The sequence below is a fragment of the Sander lucioperca genome, chromosome 17 (genome assembly GCF_008315115.2).
Source record: "Sander lucioperca isolate FBNREF2018 chromosome 17, SLUC_FBN_1.2, whole genome shotgun sequence".
Taxonomy (NCBI): domain Eukaryota; kingdom Metazoa; phylum Chordata; class Actinopteri; order Perciformes; family Percidae; genus Sander; species Sander lucioperca.
In genome coordinates this window covers 25,130,716-25,152,268 of record NC_050189.1, presented here as the reverse complement: position 1 = coordinate 25,152,268, position 21,553 = coordinate 25,130,716, and the positions used below count along the sequence as shown (strand labels likewise).

Genomic DNA, 21,553 nt, shown 5'->3' with positions numbered 1-21,553 from the left:
TGCGTGTGTGTGTATTCTCGTTCAATGCATTGATAAGTTATGTGCGAGTCTCAAAACGTAAAATTACAGAAGAGTCACTCTGTTTGGGGCTGCTAGTGTTTTCTCCAGCCGCAGTGGCAGCAAAAACTGTCCTGTGACTCCTCGTTTTCCGACAGAGCAGCAAAATGTTTTCACACGCACCTGTTGTATATACGTGTAACTGCTCTTAGTGTAAAAATGGGGGCGCCAGAGGCAAAAGAAATAAGTGAGTCAAGGCCGCAACTTAAAAACTCAACGAAGTCAGGATGTCAAATCATTTAACCTTCACAATAAAACGCAAAATGTGTAATTGGGGGTACAAATTAGGTCTGAGGTCCTGCCACGTACGGTAGAATTGTGGCCCGTTCAGACTAATACTGAAGTTGGTATTTATGTTAATTTATTATGTAAAATGGTTGTATGTATAATAAACAAAATATATGCAAAAGCAACATAGTAGGCTGTACACTATAAATATGAACGTAAACTATAACAAAAATATATGATGTATTATAATAGCATGTTATTAAGTATGCTACTATTACTAAGAATGATTAATTTGACAATTTAAAATAACTTTATTCTGAAAACTGCAACACGTGTTCGCCACTGAGGGGCTTTACTTTGAAAAAGCACACCGGAAGTGCTGGTTTTATGTGTATTAGCTAGCTTGATTGCGCTCCCCAAGGCCAGCCTCGCCTCTGTCAGTTGCAGCAGGGACTGTAGCCTCTCCTCTTTGGGCGGTTCCAGTCTGAAAGAAACGTTTAGGAAGAAAGCCCAGCAACAAAACTATCAGCGCAGACACAAACATGGCGCCTGCCTCCGCTGACAACTTCAGATGAAAGTGTGGCCAGCAAAGTTACAAAGGAGTATTTCGAAGTGCCTTTTTTTGCGCGCCGTCCTGTTTTAACCTGTATCAGTTTGCATAAATAGAAATACGGACTATATCAAGCGGGTTAATAACAGCAAGTTGCCTACATGTCAACATTGTCTCTCGCTGCAGTGTAAACAGCTGGTAAGTGCTTATATTTTCCAATTTACTTAGAGTTTGTCGTGGGAATTAGAAATAGTAGTTTAACTATTTTAAGGTGACTTTAGCTGTGTATAAGTAAGGTCGCCCGCTGAAAATACATTTTCCTGGTGTTGTGCTTCTGCTGTCTCCCTCTACACTTTTCATCGTGTGTTCTTCAACCGCGGAAAGAGAGTCAGCCACGTATCACTGCACAGGCGGATCACATGGGCGACACTTCTTTTATGTGTAGTTGGTGTAGTGTATTTCCTGCATATAAGTTGACCTAATTATCGGTCGGATGCAACAGTTGGGAATATTACACCCCTCCTATTCCTCTCTCCTCCCGGGCCCTCCTTAAAGCCAGATAAACAGACGCTGCTCTCCTGGAGCCTGTCTAACCTTGCAGGTGTCTGCTTTCAGCCACACTCAAAAAATGAATTTCTTGCTTAAAAAATCAGAGCTATTTGGAAAAAAGGAAGACTTTAGCGAGGGAGTTTTGCAGTTTAAGACACTTAGAACTGTACCTAAGGCAAGGAACTGTTAACCTGACCGCGTTTTGGGCATGTGGCTTGCTTTTTATCAAGGGACTTTTTCTCAGAATATGCCATGTCAGTATTTGTGTGACCCTCAACCTAGGACGTAGAGTTGTGTTAGATGCCTCTGTTGGTATTGTGGATGTGTGTGTTGGGTGAGCACAAATGCCATTGAATGCATTGCTAAGGATATGCTCACATATCTATGCCTCAGCATTTGACTGTTTGCCAGTCAAATGCTGAGGCATACCCCAAGGGCAGCAGAGTACTCCCAGCTTCAGCTTCCCAACACCGTTTTGGTGATTCATGGCATGCATGTGATGTTCCTGTTATGACAGCCATAGCACAAGTCCCAGCACAGCAGATAATGGCACTTCCTCTTGTACTTATTGCATTCAGATTGCATTATACTGTATGTGTTTGCCACCTGAGGTGACAGAAGGAATGTTGGACTAAAACTGGAAAATCAAGCCTTGTGGATGAAGTAAATGATGGAAATTGCTATTGCAGAATTGCATCATCCCTGAGCCGTTGACAAGTGGAAATGCAGGAGCAAAATCTCTTTCTTGACCTTGCCTTGGCCTGACAGCGGCAGGGGAGTGGAGTGAATGTTGCCTCCTACTAACCGCTACAGGCAGCAGCAGGTATAAAGTAGGTCATGGCTTCACTGTGGCTTTGTGTACATTGAACTTGCACTTTGTCACCACCGCTGGTCTTCCAAAGGCTCTGTCAGGTGACTAAGGAAAGGAAGTAGATTGGCCAAGGGAGCTGCAACGGACTGTTGAAGGACTCGGCGGTTGCCTTGGCAAAAGTCAAATTGGATTTTGACGAGTGTGAGAAAATCCAGTAACTCATTCTGTGGGACAGTAAGAGGAATTTCTCCCAAGAGCAACAAATGTGACTGTTTCTGAAATGTCTGCTGTGATGTATCAGTGCAGATTCTTTCAGTAAAGCCAGTCAACTACCATCTCGACTGTTTTTATCTCTTACTCTTCAAATGACTATACTGCTTAGCTCACACTTCAACTGACATCATTGAACTGTCACTAATTTCATTAAGCACTAACTGACACCTTCAGGTCAATTTTCACCAACACTTTGACTGACTTGTCTTTTACTTTCAGGACTTGGAAGTTCCACTGAATTGTCGACCCTTTTCAACACTCTAACTGATACTAAAATTTTACTCAGTGCTTTACACCTAAATTGACACATCAACTTCATTTATGACTTACATTTTGACAAACTCTTTTAGGTCTCAGGTTTTTATCTTTTGAACAAAAAACTAAAAAAATGTCATCTCTTTCAGTTCCCACAACTTCGACCGTTGGTACACTCCAACTGCTCTCTGTGCTTACACTTCTTCAACCGACACACTTTAACTGACGTCGTTTTTCAGTGTATACATTTGAACTGAATGTCTTTAGGAATTTCAAACTTTAACTGACACTTTCTGGTCAATTCATCATCTACGCACTGACAGTGACATTTCAACTCCATTTTAGAGCTTAAAGTTCCACTGAATCAACTACAACTTCAACTGCTTCAGCACTTCAGTTCTTTCAAATGTTTTTAACTGAATTGTCACATGGAAAATCTAGCCTTTTTTAGTAAGTCATTATTAAGTATATTTTTGTTTATTATTAATGCAAAAGAGGTCTTCCATCATAAAGAGGTATGAGGTCATCGGCAGCAAAAAAAAAAAAAATATAGCAACCCCAGAGCTAGTAGGGAGGCATTGTCTGGCTCAACAAGGAAACACTTCAGCAACCCTGATCTTCTTTCTCACCATTGCTCTTGCTGTTACAAATGTATTTAATTGGTGTTTCTACTTCATTAGCCACAACTAACTGCAGAGTATACCGACAATGCAAGTTCTTGAGCCAATACTTACCTGAAACACTCCTGTGCATTTTATTAAGCTGCCTGTTTGCATGTTTTAAGACATATTAACTCCAGATAGTTGTTTCTAGCCAAAGGGCAACAAGGATCTTGTAAGCCAGCCAAAAACCCTCTCAGGTAACCTATTTCCGTCCTCTGACCCTTGTACTTCAGTGTGATGTACCAGTTAGTGTTTTAGTTGCCTGCTTTCAATAGGCCTCTGGGTCTGAGCTATAATAGGGCCAGCTGAGCTAGTTAGTAAAGGCAATGACTTTGCCCTCTCTGCCTTCTCCTCAGAGTGGAAAGAATGCTCTGTGTCCGCCGGGTGTCACGCTCCAGGAGGGAGGCAGTCTTGTGACGGGTTCTGCGGAGCCTAGCCTCGCTCTGAGCTGCCTCTCATCGTCTTAACTTACCCAGGTTGTTTTTAGTTGTACAAAGACGTATGTTAGAGCAAACTTTGAATAACCGTTGCCACTGTCCTTGTCCGACCCCCCCCCGTGTCGTGTTGTGGGAAGCTTTGACATACCTGCTGCCGTTGGCGGTGCAGGCAACAGTTGTGTTTGACACAGTTTGGCAAAACACTTTAAGTGTGACCCTTTCTTTTGAAAGCGCACCTGCCTCTTAAATCACGTGCTCAGGTCTTTGTAGAGTGTAACTAGCCACCCATGGTGAGCCAGGAAGAAAAAGGGGAAACTTTCAGCTTCAGTTATTACAGTAGTCACTGGTTGCTAGCGGTCGCTTTGATGTTATCTTGATAAAAACATTACATTACATAGATTGACAAATAAAGATTCACAGGGTTACAATACTAAAAGGGGAACATACAGTTTGCCTGAGTCTTCTGTAATAGGCTTTATTTATTTGTGGATGACTGTTACAGTGCTGAAACAGTTGGTCAGTTAGATAATGAAGGACAGTTGTGATAATTAAGTACCCAGTAAAAAAAAAACAAAAAAACACATTTGCTGATTACAGCTTCTATAATGTGAAAAAAAAATACTTTGTGTTCTTTTTTTGACTAGCACATTTACTAAGTGATTTGAAGTCATTTTCTTGGCTTTGGTAAATGGACATTTGTTATTATTTTAAGTGTCATTTACAGATTTAAGCAATACAAATGTAAATATTTTCATTGAAAATCAGTATTCACTGATTTAATTTTTTTTGCAGCAGTAGTAGTATATAATTCCTTTTTAATTTGAACATATTTTGTTTAGTGACGTTACACCTTGCACATATCAGGACAGTATTTCAGTAACATGGCAGACATATTATTAATGCTCAATTAGAGCTTAGAAAAGTAAAGCAGAGGAACCTGTGCCTAAAAAGAACGAAATGAAATAGCCTGTTGAAAAAACAAACATTATCTGTTATCTGTGTGATTTGGCAGTCAGATACCTATTCTGAGAAGCGTGCTGACGGCTATCGTCAGTCCTTAAATGAAATTGGATTTTTATGTATATAAAAAAAACAAAAAAAAACTGCCAGAGTTAAACAAACACGAGTGAGGAACAGAGTTCATCGTTGGTCTTTTGCTTTGTGCAGGCCGCGCGGTGCAAGAGAGAGGTTGTTAACATACGCATATGATAATGCAAGGCTATCACACGGGCTTATCTGGAGCCAAAAAGCAGATAGACTGTGAATGCTTCACCTCTCACACACTCCGAACAGCAAATATTGAACAGTTAAATATATTCCCTGCCTTTATCAAGTGCACTTGAGCATGTTTTTGAAGCATTTTGACTTATTTTCTGTATCGTAAACTGATGGCTTATGTGGCTTATTCCACCCAGTTAGACTGTTAGTCTCATCACAACACATGTTAAGATAAATTAGCAGGGTGACGTATTTACAGGCCGCCGTTTAACAGCCAACAATGTGCACACATACACACTGTGGCTTGCACCATATGAATTCAATCAGACAGCAACTCAACTGGCTTCAATTTGAGCTCATCCCCCCCTCAAAACCCCTCTCCCCCTCAGAAAAAACATAGCTTTTAGCTGTGTTCCTGCGGTCTTCATCGCCTCGTAAAGTGGAAGTTTCGTCACCTCATTGGCACCTTTATACTCGGCCTGGCCTTCACCACCTACAGCACACTGTGATGACAGATGGCAGGGAGGGCCACTTTGCTTTTCAGATCCTCCAAAGCCCAGAGCTACAGAGTGCCACTTAAAGCACACACCGGTGCTGCAGAAGCGGAAAAACCGTGGCTCAGCGGCTGCCACTGGAGCTGAAAGGGTGGAGGTTGGAGGCTGTTACAGCTGAAATAAGATGACCTGTTCCTTTGCAGGTTTTTGCTTTTGACAATTGTTTTTGTGTCAGGAGCCATAGCTGAGCTTTCAGAAAGGATTTAAAGTACACTTAAGCAGTCCTGTTGCATGCAGATGAATAATTAGAACATGCACAGAAGGACACATACATGTACACTTGTCACAACAGGAGGGGTTGGTGTGAAGGATCAGTCCTTATTTATAACCAGGGGTCGCCCGCTCCCTCGTATAATTACTGCACCTGTACACCCTCTGTAAACATTGCTTTTTATGCTCATTTGCAGCGCTCAAGGTTCAGTACATGACAATTGTGTGTGTCATGATGATCAGCTGCTGTTTCAGTCAAGCTGTGAGTGGATCTGCATGGCGGGGCTCCTGCTTAAATACTGTAACTAAGAGAGACACAGCACTGTCTGTTGTCCCACATTACACACAAACACTCAGACTTGTGCATGCGCAGACACGCAGGCAGGCTCTTTCACCCCTGGGGAACAAGCCTCCAGGCTCTTTTGTGTGAAAGGGATGAGATCATTGTGGGGCAGATCATGGGGGGATGGCGTAAGTAAGGGGTTTCACTCTGTGTACTTTAAATAGAAAAATCTCTGTTTGTATGTCTGTCTCGATTTCTGTCTCTTCATCTTTTTGTCCCTCGTGGAATACGGTACTTTGGAAATGATGGGGCTGGCCAGGTGAATGCCATTAACACCAGACCAGTGCTACAAGTGAACAAACATCAGGTTTGGCACATGTGAGGAGTAGGACCTCCCCAGTTTTATTTATGGCAGTAGAAGAGTTTTCCTCTGCCCTCGGGGGTTGTTGGGCTGCATAGCCAACCTTTGGCACATTTGCAAGCAAGTTAAGACCAGTGCCACTGTCAAAGAACAAGACTTTCCAGTGCAGGGAAATCAGGGGCCTCAAGGAATGATCCACTCAGGATTTTAGAACTAAGAGTGATCATGGGTTTAATTTTGATCCTTAATTGGGTCCTTTTTTTTTCTTTCTTTTTTTTTTACCAACATAACCCTTTATTACATAAGATACCCTTAATCCAATTAGTTGGATTTGCTCATTTAAAATTATTAATATATTCCTCACTACTACAGTAGTTACTTGTTACTCGTATTGTACTGGAGGCAGTGAATCATTACATATCATTGTTTTCTATTGCACCTTCCAAAATTGTGTTGTCTTATCTTAAAAAATATGGATAGGTCTTCCCCCGCTGCATGCCTCTCTGAATGATCACAGAGCAGCTCCAAAGATCAGATAATTACATAAATTACAAATCAGTTGGCTATTTGTACATTTCTTTTCCACAACTGACAATAATGGCTAACAAGAGATCGATGAACTTTCCACAGATTTCCATGTATTAGAAATTAAAATGATGGATTATGAGGCAGGAAGATTGTGGTTTTGATGGCTTTATTTATTTGTCTGAGATATTTTATCAATGTTTTTTTTTTTCCCCGACAGGTGATTTTTAAGACCACCATTCAAATAATTGTAATTGTAATGAATGTTAGCCTGTCGGAGCAGTGCTCTCAACATGGTAAGACATCGAGCCCAGGCAAGAGAAACTAACTTAAAAGTGGGGAGTGGTCCCATCACATCAGTGAGGCCTGAATGGCAAAACCTGTTTTACATTGGGGACTTATAACAAGCTGAACCGTTGGCTGTTTTTGCTTGGCTTACACTCCCTTTTATTTAGAGGCTTGTGGCACCTAGTCATGCCATAAGTTGTTATTTTCAGAGTAAGTTCTGGTTTTACACAACGTCAGAATCAGCTAAGAGTCCACTTCAAATTATAAGTGGATTTATGGACATCTATCCGCAATATATGGACATCAGCAAAACTGTTATCACTGGAAAGAGGAAGTCACACTAATTCCAAGAGTGTTATGTCCTTTGTGTTTGAAGAATATTGTTCTGAAAAGAGGATGTGTATATTTTTGAAGCAAAGTACATCAATCAGTTCAAAGGGTTAGGGCCAATGTTTGAGCCAGAAGTGGGCATTGTGGATAAAGTCCTCCATAAAATAGATATCTTACAGATCAAGTTAGTTAACTTTAAATAGTCCTGCTCATTATGTGCCAAACATAGCTTGAGCTAATTCTAGTGATGAATAAACAGTAAACAGACTGTGTGCATTATACATTACAAGTTAAAGTATACTGGAGACTACAGCTAGTAACTGGTCAGAATACGTGTCCTCTAAAGCTTCGTAGTATTTTTGTCATGGTTCGTAGTGACCCTACTCCCTGAGTGCAACCCAGACAAAGAGCGTGACACTCGATCATCAGGGCTCAGGGGTAACAGAGGAACAGGTTTTCACATGGGAAGGGAGGGGCAGAGCACAACCTTTAGAGAGGCAGGGGCTCGAGTTACACAGGACTTAATACAGTCGAAATTTAGTGCACCAGTTTGTCCCAGTCATTTTACCATTTTTCCTGAGAAGCTTCACAATTTATGCCTTGAGGTTTATAAGTTTTCCTAAATGTTTTTTTTCCCCACCCCTGCATGCTGTCACAAGTGCAGAACAAGAAGGGCGGAAAATCCTAAATGCTATGTTCACTTGTGTTTACAATAGCTTTAAAGCTTTTAGTCTAATTCACTGTCAACACCATTGCTGTTTATGGCCACTGCCATTTTATTTGCTTGCCAGACATAAAAGTGCACAATAAAACAAGCCTTCTCTGACATTTTAGAGCTCACACTGAGACAGTGGACTTAATTTCGCCATCCTTCGAAGCTGACTACAGAACACATGTCAGCTATACTAAATGTCCCCTTGAAAGACTTGGAGATCAATTTCCTCAGCTAGGGTAACACTAGTCGCAGCTCAGGGATGTGCAGCCTGTCATTGTTGGGGCTGGGTTGCCATGGCAGCGTCAGTGTTTGTCTATCATGGACTGTCACAAAGAGATATTTGTATGGTTGTGGTTGGGTGTGTGGGGGAGGCAGAGGGGACTGTCACAAATGGTTCTAGCCTTAAGAGTGTGTCCACAGTTGTGTGCAGACCTAACATCAGGGGCTAGTTGGCCTTGCAGGGAAAGATGATTATTCATTTCAATATCCGTGGTGGTAATATGTGAATATGGCAGATATCACCAATGATATATCAAATGGCAATATGGTTTGTGTATCATCCCTTTTATTGTAGTTCCCTCTCTATTGCACAGAAGTGATATAGCATTAAAGACTAATCCAACTTGGAATGGTAACCTATCCGCACAAATAGCTTTTCTATCGCTACCATCCCCCCATTTTTTAAAATAATAACAGCATTAAAGTTATTGTTGGTGTTCATGGTAAAGTCCCTGAAATATCTATACGTCATATTTCTCTGAAATTAAACCAAAAGCAGAATTACTGTTAAGTACACTGTTAAATTCACTACTAAACCCTACACCACGCACAGAATCATTACAATCCTCATTCAGACAGAAGTGAAGTGAGTAAAATACACATTTTAAGTAATCCGTCTGACGAAAAAAAGCTGTTGATTTTGTTCTCTGGTTGGGGTTTTATATGAAAGCAGCTATGTGTGACTTTAAGTGGTACACTGGCAGCCTAGTTTCTGGATCAGTGAAGAATTTTCAAATAATTCTGTTTTTTGAAAAGAATGAATGATCTAAAAGCACAAGTAATAGCCTCATCCCAATTAATATAAGGGACAGTTCTCAAAGCCCAATCAGTACCTAACAGACCTGCTGGTTGCCCAGGATTGTGTTTGATTTTTTTTGATTTTTATTTCAGCTTGACATTGCTTTGTTCCCTGCTGTGACACTTTGTGGTGATCTGTGCCCATGCTGTCGGGAAGCTGCATGACTCACAGCCTTGATGTTTTTATACAAACATTTATCATTTCGGAGCAGATGAATTGTACAGGCCAATGTTTGTGACAAAGTTAAAATGTGAAAGTTACTCAGAAGAGAACACTCTTGCAAAACAGAGTTGTTAAAGTAAGAAATTATCAAACGTTGCGAGTAAGAAAGCGAGACGCGAGTGCACACACATCCAATCCTTTCCTGCTGACCTTTGCAGGGTTTTTCCTGCATAGAGGAATTTCTGGCGCTCCCCAAAGAGGTTTTAACCATCCCCAAAGGAAAATCACCAGCACCAAAATGATAAGAATTGAGAATAAAAATAACAATTCAAATCCTCTCCGAATGTGGTTAAAAGCAATTTATCAAACAACCTGTTGAACAAGCAGAACATAAACTTCAATATGAGAGCTAATCTCAGTTTTACCATCCAGAGTCAGCCTGTACCATACTCTCCCAGTGATTTTTAACGCTAGTGTTTAAATATTAATATTCATTTTGTAAAAATTGGGGTTTCATTAACTCAAGCATGCATATATATATATATATATATATATATATATATATATATATATATATATATATGTCTAAATAACAGGAAAATGCATAGATTTCTATTAAATAAATAAAATAAGGCCTTCACTGTATGCGGACCCATCATGCTTACTGTTGTGCATAGTCCCCGTCCCCCTCCCCCAGAAAAAAGGTCCCGTGCGCTCTACCAGGTGAGCTACCCAGGGGCCCCCAAAGGTCCATTCTGAGTCAGGAAAAACCTTGTTTTGATAGGAGAATCGGGCTTAAATTGAAACCTTCAAGATAGCAAAAAAAGTCAGTCAGTTTTAAAAACAGTATGTAAAGCTAGCAACTGGTGAGTATACATTAGGGGTGTAAGAAAAAATTGATACACTTAAGTATCGTGATATTTTATTTTGCAACACTGTATCCATTTTCAAAAAGGCAATATCGATTTTTTTTTTCTTTTTTTTTTTTTTTCACTGACCCCCACAAGGTTTAAAAAAAAAAAAAAGTTAATAGAGTTCAATATACTGTCAATACAGTTGTTAGCTTATATGCTGCTCAGTCAGCTTATGTGTTTGACTTTAACATTTTAATCAGAGACTGAAATTCACAGTATTCCTCTGAGAAAATAGTATTAGTGCAGGTGTAATGCACTTCCTGATCCATACTAGAAGCTGGACCTGCCTTCTGAGATGCCATACTTACACACAGATTGAAGCTCTTGGTTTGGTTTGTGGGCTCCTCTATTTGCAGTAACATAGTAAGTGTTGGACTATATTCCATGCATAGACATCTGCACCATAAAGACCCAGATACATGAATGCAATAGTTTATTGATTCATTAATCTATTTTAATAAAAAAATATGTGTTCAGTTTTGTGAGGAATATTAGAGTTTTGTTGTAGCTATAAACGGACATTCATTCACCACACATATGAAGAGCATCAGAGTACATTTACTGGCCAGCCTTTGGTGAGAACACATTTAACAGTGTGGGTTGGTATAAAGCAAATAAAGTCTGAAAACAGCATTTTGCTTTTGAATAGGGTTTTGACCAGTGAGATGTATGTAACCATGGATACAGTGCAGTAAATCTCTTCAGAGCAATAAGTCTTAAAACAGTTCTATGTCTTTAGATGCTTTTTGAATGAGTACGACAAACATTATTCATTGTGTTGTGAAATATCTACAAGAACAAAAGGGTCTGTGACATTCATGAGAATGTCCTACATTGGAGGGAGAATACTGAAATAAAGTGAATTCATAAGTCTGGTCTCCATTTAAAACCCACTGGCCTAGCTAAACAATGCTGATCCTGTATCAGGATATTTACTTCCTTGCCTTACCTGTGAAACCCATCTGTTTTTCCATTCTGCATTTCTTAAACAGCTGACTCTTGTAAGAATTGTGGGAGGGCGCCTGCTATTCCAACCCATCTTCATTAATGCACTTTTATTGCTGTGTTCGTTTGTGGAAAGTTGAAGTCATTCAGCCTCTGCTTGGATATGACATGAAACTGTATTGTTTTTGCTGCTCGAGGCTTGTGTTCATACACTCTGCTCTTTGATTTCCCAACATTGTTTAAAAAGGAACGAAAAAGCCGGCCATATTCTGGGCAAATATCCAGCTACAGTTCTTTAAAGCTACCTGGACTGTAAGGCTGGCAGTATACTTGAAACAAATGAATTTTGGCATGCTCGCATGGGCAAAATGCCAAGTTTCTAACTAAAAGAGCAGTGCTGCCTTCATCATTCAATCAGATAAGGGTTTATATACTGATCAAAAGAATGAACATTAATGCAACTATTTTTCACACATCACGCTGTTGTTGTCTAAGACTACGTGCAGTATAGTTGATGAAAGTCTAAAAAACAAAAACTCAAAGTCTAGTGTGGAAAATGTGTGTAACGTGTGTCAGACAGTCAGCTGTTTGCTGTCTTGCTGCGCCTGAATAATTTTCCTCCCAGGCGGGTCAGTCTGCCTCCTGCCACTCCTTCCACAACACAAGCCAACGGATGTCCTGCACTGTATTGCAGCCAGTAGACGTTAGCATGCACCCCTGTCTCCAGCTACACTGCTCGAAACCTCGAAACCCCTTTTAGATTCTCTCAGCCTTTTCTTGCAGAATGACTTTGTTGCCTTTCAAGACACCTGTACTGTGGCTTCACAATTTTTTTTTTAGCAACATACTGTTATCATATTGATTGGTGAAAAGTCCAGAATAAAAATGAAACAAATACAATGAACAGTATTCTGCATCATGAAGTCCAGGGCTGTCTGTGCTTGCTGTTGCTGTACAAAGAGGCTTTTTCCCCCTCCCGCCACAGCTGACTCACTACTGGAAAAATTGAACTTCCTGTGTAGGTCCTTAACAGCCCTTTGAAGGCGACGTGGATGTGTTTGCTTTAAGTTTCTCTTTCTCCAGAAACCAGTTGCTTTCTGTTGTTTGTGGCGAGACTTGATAAGTCAAGTGCTTTTTATACGCACAGAAAGACGATTTCTTTGCACCATAATATATAGAGTATAAATGATGAGCAGCAGTTTGATGTCTCGTAAATGCTTAATGGAAACTGGGCATCCTAATGTTATAGATAAGAGCTCAATTTCCAATGTAACCGATAACTGAGTCATCAACTGCTACATTTGTTGTCATGACTCAAACATGAACTAGAAAACAGAAACTAAACATTTCAAATTAATGAAATTCCTTACATACTATATTCAATCAAAAATGACAAACGACAGATTTTGGCAGCTCCAACTGTTAAATTGGGTGTCACTTTTCATATTTCTGTCACTAGAAACTAGCGAGCGACCATATTTCAAGTGTCTTTGGTGTCTTCTTGATTTACACTCCCGGTGGCATTTCTGAGCATTCCTCCGGGCCTGGCTGCTCTTCCTTGGCTCTCTGTAGCCACCAGAGCTTTAACTCTCTCAACATAATTGGAGCAGTGCGGTGATATACAATGACAAGAGTGTTTGTCATTACCCTCTGTGTTCCCCAAGTTTGTTTGCGTCGTCGTGGTGCCTCAGTCTTAAAGGATCCGTTTATTGCCTTTGCCACAGTATTACTTAACATTCTGTGTATGCTTGCATGTGTAATCCATTCCACTGTTCCATAGTGAGATGCAAGAGCTTTCACCAACATGCAGTGTTCTCCTTGGCTATAGCCTAAATACAGTATATGTAGCGAGTAAAATAGACTGCTTTGCAAGGGTTTAACCACTGCTGAGAATAGAATACCTCGATGTCTTCTACGAATGTGGTACAGGAGGGGTTATTGTCTATTAGGCAAAAGAAAATGACTGCATGCCATATAAATGTCATTCCAAATGAATCTCATCTCTATTTTCTCACTTCCCGGTACGTCCAGCCATGATCGAGGACAAGGGTCACCGTGTGACCGACTACTTTGTGGTGGCCGGGCTGACAGACAAGTCCACGCCCCTGGAGCAGGACCTGTCGGAGACCAAGTCCAGCGGGCCCAAAGCACCCATCACTGACTTGGCCGTCATTAACAGGTCAGCGGGAGAAACCGTGCCCGAGGGCTTCACTTGCATCGACAGCACCTACAGCGGCCAGCCAGCCAACCTTAATCATGGCAGTCTTAAGAGCCCCGAGCTGTTTCTGTGCTACAAGAGGGGTCGAGGGAAGTCTCCTCTCATTGACGTTGGGTGAGTCAGCGGTTTGTTTAAATGTCAGTGTTTGTAATCTGGAGGGTTCACATGCCTGCAACAAAAAGATACTCATTATAAGTGGCTTCACTTATCAGTTACTGAAGCAAGATTCCACTGAAACTCTTCGTAGGAGTGCAACAGAAACTTCATTAACCAATTTATAGTCTGTTTTTGATAACGGCTTGGTCTGAATCATTAATCCAGACAGCAGAGGTTATAGTAAACGTTGTAGTATAGTCGGTCAGTGAGCTAACACTGGATTTAGCTTTAATTAAGCCTGTTAACTCTTAAATCCTGTCTTCTGTTGTTCTGTACTGCCACATTAGATTCAGAGGCTCATTGCGTTATTGTGATGGAAACAGGTTGGAAGAAGGAAGACACTTTGAGGGGGGAAAAAACAATCAAGCGCACGACTACAGCAATTACAGATATGATTAAAGATCCCCAAAGTGTCCTCCAGCAGGGCTAATCGCTAGTCAGCATGTTGACAGAATTTCACACGCAAAATATTTTTGACAAACATTACATTACATTTTATTTATTTAGCTGACACTTTTATCCAAAGCGACGTCCAATCAGTTTATTCAACCATGAAGGTACAAACTAAGAACAGCAAGAATCACATAAATGTACATAAGCTTTAAATAAGCCAAACTACGTGCAATTTCTTTTCATTAGTGTCTTTCATGGAAACAATTTTGACATGCCGCAGAAGAAAAAGCACAGGTGTAAATTATGAAATGAATGATGGCTGAATTGAATTCCATGTAGCTGCTTTAGTAACAGGATCCTGGTATTGTGTGTGCTGGATCACTGTGACAGGTCAAAATGTCTGCTGTTATAAAGGCCTAGTTTGCAGACACCACTCCTCCTACCTTTTATGACAAGATAATCTTTTATTTATCTCCAGTAGTAATATAGTAATATATTTTATGATGTATTATAGTGCAAGGTATTTCTAATATTTTCTGTCCTCCTTTGTCTCATGTCATTTTCAGTTTAACATTGATGGCATGACAAAACAATTAATCAGAGGTGAAAGGAAGTAGGTGTGTTGTTGACTACTCTGTTCACTTGCCCATGTTGCATCACGGAGTTCTCCCTCTCAGCCACACCTCTTGGCTCCTATCAATTGCTCTCTTCTATCATCTTATAAGAGAGGTTACGCCATCGTGTTTCACTTCTTCCAATCCAGTAAGCCTAAAGGTCCAGACACACAAAGCCGATAATCGGCCGTTGGACAGTCTGGCGAGGTCAGTGACTGGAGTCTGTTCGGTGTGTTCCGTGCCGTTGTCCGTCGGAGGAGCTGTCGGCCTTCATTTTGGCTGATTTGAAATGTATAATCGGCTGGGCGGGCACTGCCGGCAATCGGACTCAAATGACCCATCTGATTGGTAGAGTGCTAACCTGGAAACGGGGAGCAGAATGAGCGTGACACGAAAATCTTTTAAACTGACCTTTGTTGATCTGAAATGAAGACAGATTCAGCAACTGCGTGGCCTATTTCTCGCTTAAAATGTTTTCAGAAACACGTTTCGGTGAACTATTTTAGTACAATATGAGATCGTATTCTGAACAAGCCGCCATGACAGTCTGTCTTTGAATTTCCGGAGAAACCAGACCCACGTGACGCGTTCGTCCAATCAGCTGCCGGTTTTCATTTTTGGGCGACAATACAGATTAGCGCCGCCTGCTGTTGTGGAGACGTATTACGTCTCGTCGCTTTGGTGTGTTTCGAGGCACTTTTTTAACCAACTCAGGGAAACTGATCAGTCAAACTGCCTTTTCTGCAGAGGGTCGGCCGTCTGGTCGGTGTGTCTCGACCTTTAGGCTACAACTGTTCTTACTTATTCCCAGAGTAGCCAAAAACATCACCAGTGCTTTGTATCTGTTAACTATGCTTTATTGAGAACAATGATGTAATTGCCTGATGCACCTCAGTTCTTTACATACCTTAGGTTCCGACACACCAAGGATATCCATCCAAGTTGGGCCTGCTTTTTTTCGGGCCAATTCAACATGTGTTGGAGACGTCAGTGAGAGGAATCCATCTGATTTAGGTTAAACGCATAAGTGCACGAGAAGAAAAACGGAAGTGAGGAGAGCAAGCAAACGACTGGCGAGGGCAAACACAGAAGGCTCTTCTCATCTCATCATCTATTTTTGCACAATATGTCCTCATTTAAAATGAGATACATAACTACTTATGTAGGTATATTTATTTCAACATAAACATGTCTTTTAAAAGATCTACATACCTACACACTACAAAATAAAAAAAATAGAATAATGTCCTATACCGTAAAACTTAATATCAAGGTTGTAGACCTCTCATCCTCTCTCCCTCTGCACCGTGGTTGGTGCTAGACTGAGAACTGAGCCCCCTAGCAAGCAAGCTAGTGAACCAGCCGGCTGGCCACTAAATTAGTAAAAGTTAACGTTATGTTTCACTCATCATTTATTCTGGCATGGAGAGTTATTTCCTCTCACGCTTGTGTCCCTGAGCAAGACACTTAACCCCTAGTTATATATATATATATATATATAGCAATTGTAAGTCGCTTTGGATAAAAGCGTCAGCTAAATGACATGTAATGTAATGTAACGCAGGTGCAGAGCATTCGTGCTAGTTGGCTGTCGACTAGTCTTTGCGGTGTGTTCAAGTGCAACTTTTTGGCCAAGGCACAGGTGGCGTCACTTAGGAGACGTCAGGTGACGCCACGGTCGGCCTTTGTCACCACTAGTTCTTGATGTGTCAGTACCAATTGTCTTTGTCTAAAGCCTTTTTGTGTCTGCCACTAACAAACTGGAGTTTCCAGTTACATGAGACGACACTGTGAAAGAATCCCCTTGCAAAGTTTTCATTAAAGCTGGTGTTGCTCTATAAAGATTGCTACTCACTGACTGTATTCCACTTGCTCTGTGATGAATTTGGTTAATTTCACGTGTTGTTTATGTCCCTTCTGCTAACTGTAGCTTTAAAACTGTAGAACAACGTAAAACCCTCCTGAAACCCTGCAGCCGTCACAAACAGAAGATCAAATGTCAAAGGATGTTTTCTTTTAGAGGTTGCGCAACCCTGCTTAGCATGCTACCAGACATATGGGGTGGATAAAATAGAAGAAAACTTACATTCAAGGATTCATAGTCATTGTCAAGCTGCTTTATAGTTAGCTTTTTTCTTAGGTTGAAGTAGAGCTGGGCGATATATTGATGTTATATCAATATCGTGATGTGACTAGATATTGTTTTAGATGATAGATGTAGAAAGTCTGATTAGATGTTAGATCGTAATATCGTAAATGGCTTAAGTTTTGTCTTCTGCTGGTTTTAAAGGCTGCATTACAGTAAAGTGATGTCATTTTCTGAACTTACCAGACTGTTGTAGCTGTTCTATTATTTGCCTTTACCCACTTAGTCATTATATCCACATTACTGATGATTATTGATCAAAAATCTCATTGTGAAGATATTTTTGTTAAAGCACCAATTGTCACCCCTACAATATCGTCACAACATTGACATTGAGGTATTTGGTCAAAAATATCGTGATATCTGATTTTCTCCATATCGCCCAGCCCTAGGTTGAAGCACCAAATCAGTATATATCAATATAGCAATGGCTCACTTTCTGATGGTTCTGCTTTGGTTGAGCTACAACACAGAACATCAGTAAATATTTTTGGCCACGTTGCAACACCGGTATCTTCCCTTCACATCAACGGATTTCTGTTCCACCTGCTGGTCTTCATCTACTGGAAAAATACAGGAAAAACGTGCAGCCTGTAAATCATTCATTCTTCCTTCTGCCACCTCTGCTGTCAGTGAAGCCAGCATTCCCAGCCCGGGGCTCCACAGTGTTACGACTCACTGTGCCCATTAGGACTCTGTTTTTGTTGCCTAAATGAGAATTTGCTGGCAACTGTCCTCCTGGCCTCTTTAGGTTTGTCCTGCATTCTTTTCAGAATAAAAGGAGTGTTTCAGGACTATTATATCCGCAATGGCTGCCCTGTAGTCTGCACAACATTAGAAAATGTTTTTTTAGGGTCTGTCGTAGTTTAAAGAGGGCAGCAATCACAGCTTTTGGCCTCCCACATGGTGTTGTCCAGATGGAGGACTTGGAGCATGCTGCTATAGAAGCCCTACAGTCATGCAAAAAAAAAAAAATCAACACCGTGGGACACTGATTGCTTTCCTGGCTGCAACATTTAGCTGTGTGATACTCAGCAGGAGTGATAAGGAAGCAGATACCGGTGATGCACAAAACAGTTTGGCAGTAATCTGGGTATGAAAATCTTGATATGAAAGTTTGCCTTGCTGTCTGGGATTTGTATGAGTCAGCAGGTAGATATGTCTGAGTCACATCACCCATTAAAGACGGGCTTCTCATCGAGACTTCAGAGGGCAACCAGAGCTTTAGGAAAAAAGTCAGTGGTGCTGATGATGACCACACATTGATCCACTATGTAAAACAGCAGAACCAGAGATTTAGCTCACCATGGAACCTCACTTCAGCATATTGCTTATTGTCTCTCAGTAATGTACTTTCCCCCAAATCAGTCTGAATGTGGATCTATATGTTCATATGGCAGCATTGTGCGTACTTGTTTGTCAGATTTGCACATTTAATATGGATAAAATAGTTTTTGAGAAATTAAAGAATACTTCTTTCACATGTCTGTGTAAGGGAGAGCTCATGTTTGTCTTTTTCTGTGAACATAATGTTACTTAAAGTTGCATTAATCAAATTGTACACTAACAATAGATGAAATGACTAGGAGTCACTCATAGTGATGAACCTACAGATAATTATCACCCGACTCTGCGGTTCCCCTCAGCTCTATGGAGCATTTCAGCGGCTTTCAGCTCTTTGTTGTGTTTACAGCCTGCAACTTTACTGTTTTGAGCCTCACATCTCTCATCACTGTTGTTTTCAGCAAAAAAACATTCTGATAAACCCACTGTACACTACCTACCCAGCAAAAAACTGCACACAGACAAAGTCAGCGACTAGTTAGTATAGTGAAGCATGTGGCAGCTAAAGAGCCAGATATTTCCCTCAGGAGTTGGTGGACACCTTATAGTCTATAAAAAAACATCTACAACTTCAGCACATGTAACAACTTTTATTCAGTCATTTAACATCTGTAGTGTTGTATTTGTCACTGTCCCAAGTATTCTATTGTCTGCATACTGTCAGAAAGCATGACTTGGTCCATGGCTGATGGAATATAAACTAGACATAGACAGGAGTAGGAATGCATATTTTCCTTTTAATATTGTTGGAGGATTCTCTGGAAGTCTTTGCTTGAGAGTGTTTACCTTATTACTCAGCTTGTGGTTGACAACTTCACTTTTGGCAAAACCACACCAGCAGAAAACGTCCACTATTTGCTATGTTCATTGTTGTCTTACAGAAATGATAGATTTTTCAATTTTACAGTCTTTCTTTCTTGATGTCTGTTTCATCCTCCCGATTCATTGGGAGCATTCAAACTTGAATGTCCTTATGTTCTGCAGTGTTAACTGTTGCGTCATTAGATCGTGAGTTATGTGTCTGTTGGCAGCAAGGCTTGTTTAAGAAATGAAAGCCATGCCTGACAGCAAAACTAAATTCCAGGACAGCACTCTCTGAGCCACTTCATTGTCTACGCGAGCTTTGTAGGATGTGTGGGCATGAGTCATTGTGATCCCATCTTAATTTCCACACCATTTCGATCACTTTTTCACTCAGCTAAAGACAGCTGTACATAATATATTCAGCATTGTTGATGGAGACGCAATATGTGTTGTTTCATTGTTAAGGGCCACACTAATATTTACACTTCCTGTTTATGTTCATCAGCGTGCTGTATGAGGGTAAGGAGCGTCTGATCCAGGGCTGTGAGATCATTCAGGCCACACCGTACGGCCGCTGCGCCAACGTCAACAACAGCTCCGCCACCTCGCAGCGCATCTTCATCACCTTACGCCGAGCGCCGCCCGTCCAGCCTCAGAACTCCCTCGCAGTGACAGACATCTGCGTTATTGTCACGAGCAAAGGCGAGATACCACCACATACCTTTTGCAAGGTGGACAAGAACCTCAACTGTGGCATGGTAAGTCTGATTTCTATTCCTAAGCTAGCACTTGTGCATCATAGGTCATTAAATAACACATTTACATGAACATTTGTTTTAAACCTTTCAGTGGGGCTCCAATGTGTTCCTGTGCTACAAGAAATCAGTCTCTGCATCCAATTCCATCAGTTACAAAGCTGGTGAGTATCCGTCTTTGATGGTTTACCATGTTAGAAACTCTGCAAAGTCTGCAGTTACCCTGATTTTATTATTGTTGCACATTAGATAATAGAGTATTTATTAATAGTTATTTTAAATTTGTAAAAAAAAAAAAAAAAAAAAATGAAGGTGTGGAGTGAAAATAAGAGTTTCTAAGGCCACTATTGTATAGAAAGGATACAGCGAGTATGTGGTTCACAGTACATAGAATATTGTGTCTGAAGCCAAGAGGCCATAATAAAAAAATTAAAAAAGATCAACATAAGAACACATAAATTAAGGTGAAATTATGAAATGGTCAGTAGTAAGGTAAGTTAGACAAATTCAGAAATTATAAGATGGTAAGTTAACATTATTACTTTCTAAGTCAACATTATGGCATTATGATATAGTAATTCAACATTTTGACCCACTTCCTCATAATTTTGAGTTGAGTATTTTTTTTTCTTTCTAACAATGTCATCTATTTTTTCCTGGCGAAAATAGGCTTCTTTGTTAAAAATGTTTTGCAATAATAAGAACTAGTCTTTCTGTTAAATGATGCAGTGTATTGATATGATAAATGCAGTGCAGTTAGAAATGGTGCAGCTTTGTGTGCTGTTGCAATCGCCCTCTGTTGCGCTGTCTTTGTTTTAAGTGAGCGGCACCTTCAGTGTATATCTGATCTTGCAGTAGATTGGTATTGCTTATTAACAGCATTTCTGAACGGTTTATGTGACATTTTCACTGACTGAATGCTTCCACAACAGCTTGGCCTTTGGAGCAATTCGTTGTGTAACACGCGTATAGTAAATGTTCATATGAATGTGTGTACACACACACACACACACACACACACACACACACACACACACACACACACACACACACACACACACACACACACACACACACACACACACACACACACACACACACACACATACATACGAGACACACATGCTGGCTTTATCTTTTTGGCCGGCCTTTTTCCTGTGAGGTGGCTGTTTATTCATCTCAGACAACGGCATTTCCTGCCACGCCCATTATTATTGTGCCTGCAGGCTTGTTTGTGTATGGGCATGTTCCCATAAGAATGTGTGTGTCTTGTGAGAATGTAATATCATCAAACAAGTTACACTTCCTAAAAAAAGAAACCAGAATATACTGCTTTTCATCACAATTAAAAAACACTGATCTCCCTTTTCTTAGAACCTCTCTTGTTTAATCCTTGCAGAGAAATAAAGCCATACTTGTAGCCTGTCTGGAAGTTTGAGTTATTATATAAATTGTCAAACTTTTGGATGTATTTTATTTAACTCTACTACGTCATAACGACACTTGGGTACATAACTATTATTTGGGTTTTTTTCTTTGTTTTCCAGGTCTCATCTTTCGTTACCCAGAAGAGGACTATGAGTCTTTTCCTCTGTCAGAATCTGTCCCTCTGTTTTGTTTACCCATGGGTGCTAAGATTGAGTGTTGGGCACCAAACACACCTGATCCTCTGCCCGTCTTCTCCACATTCGTCTTAACCATCTCTTCCGGTGAAAAGG

The 21,553-nt window shown here is 40.6% G+C and overlaps 1 protein-coding gene across 3 annotated transcripts in view; it reads left to right on the top strand.

Moving 5' to 3' along the window:
* The first annotated feature begins 745 nt into the window (after positions 1 to 745).
* The window catches only part of dennd4c (DENN/MADD domain containing 4C), a 36,755-nt gene continuing 15,947 nt past the window's right edge, over positions 746 to 21,553 (top strand). For all 3 annotated transcript variants that reach the window (XM_035993808.1, XM_035993807.1, XM_031285008.2), the window contains exons 1-5: positions 746 to 1,033; positions 13,437 to 13,737; positions 19,586 to 19,838; positions 19,930 to 19,999; positions 21,383 to 21,552. In XM_035993808.1, coding sequence (XP_035849701.1) covers positions 13,439 to 13,737; positions 19,586 to 19,838; positions 19,930 to 19,999; positions 21,383 to 21,552 — 792 coding nt within the window. In that variant the 5' untranslated portion in view covers positions 746 to 1,033; positions 13,437 to 13,438. The remainder of the gene's footprint in view (positions 1,034 to 13,436; positions 13,738 to 19,585; positions 19,839 to 19,929; positions 20,000 to 21,382; position 21,553) is intronic.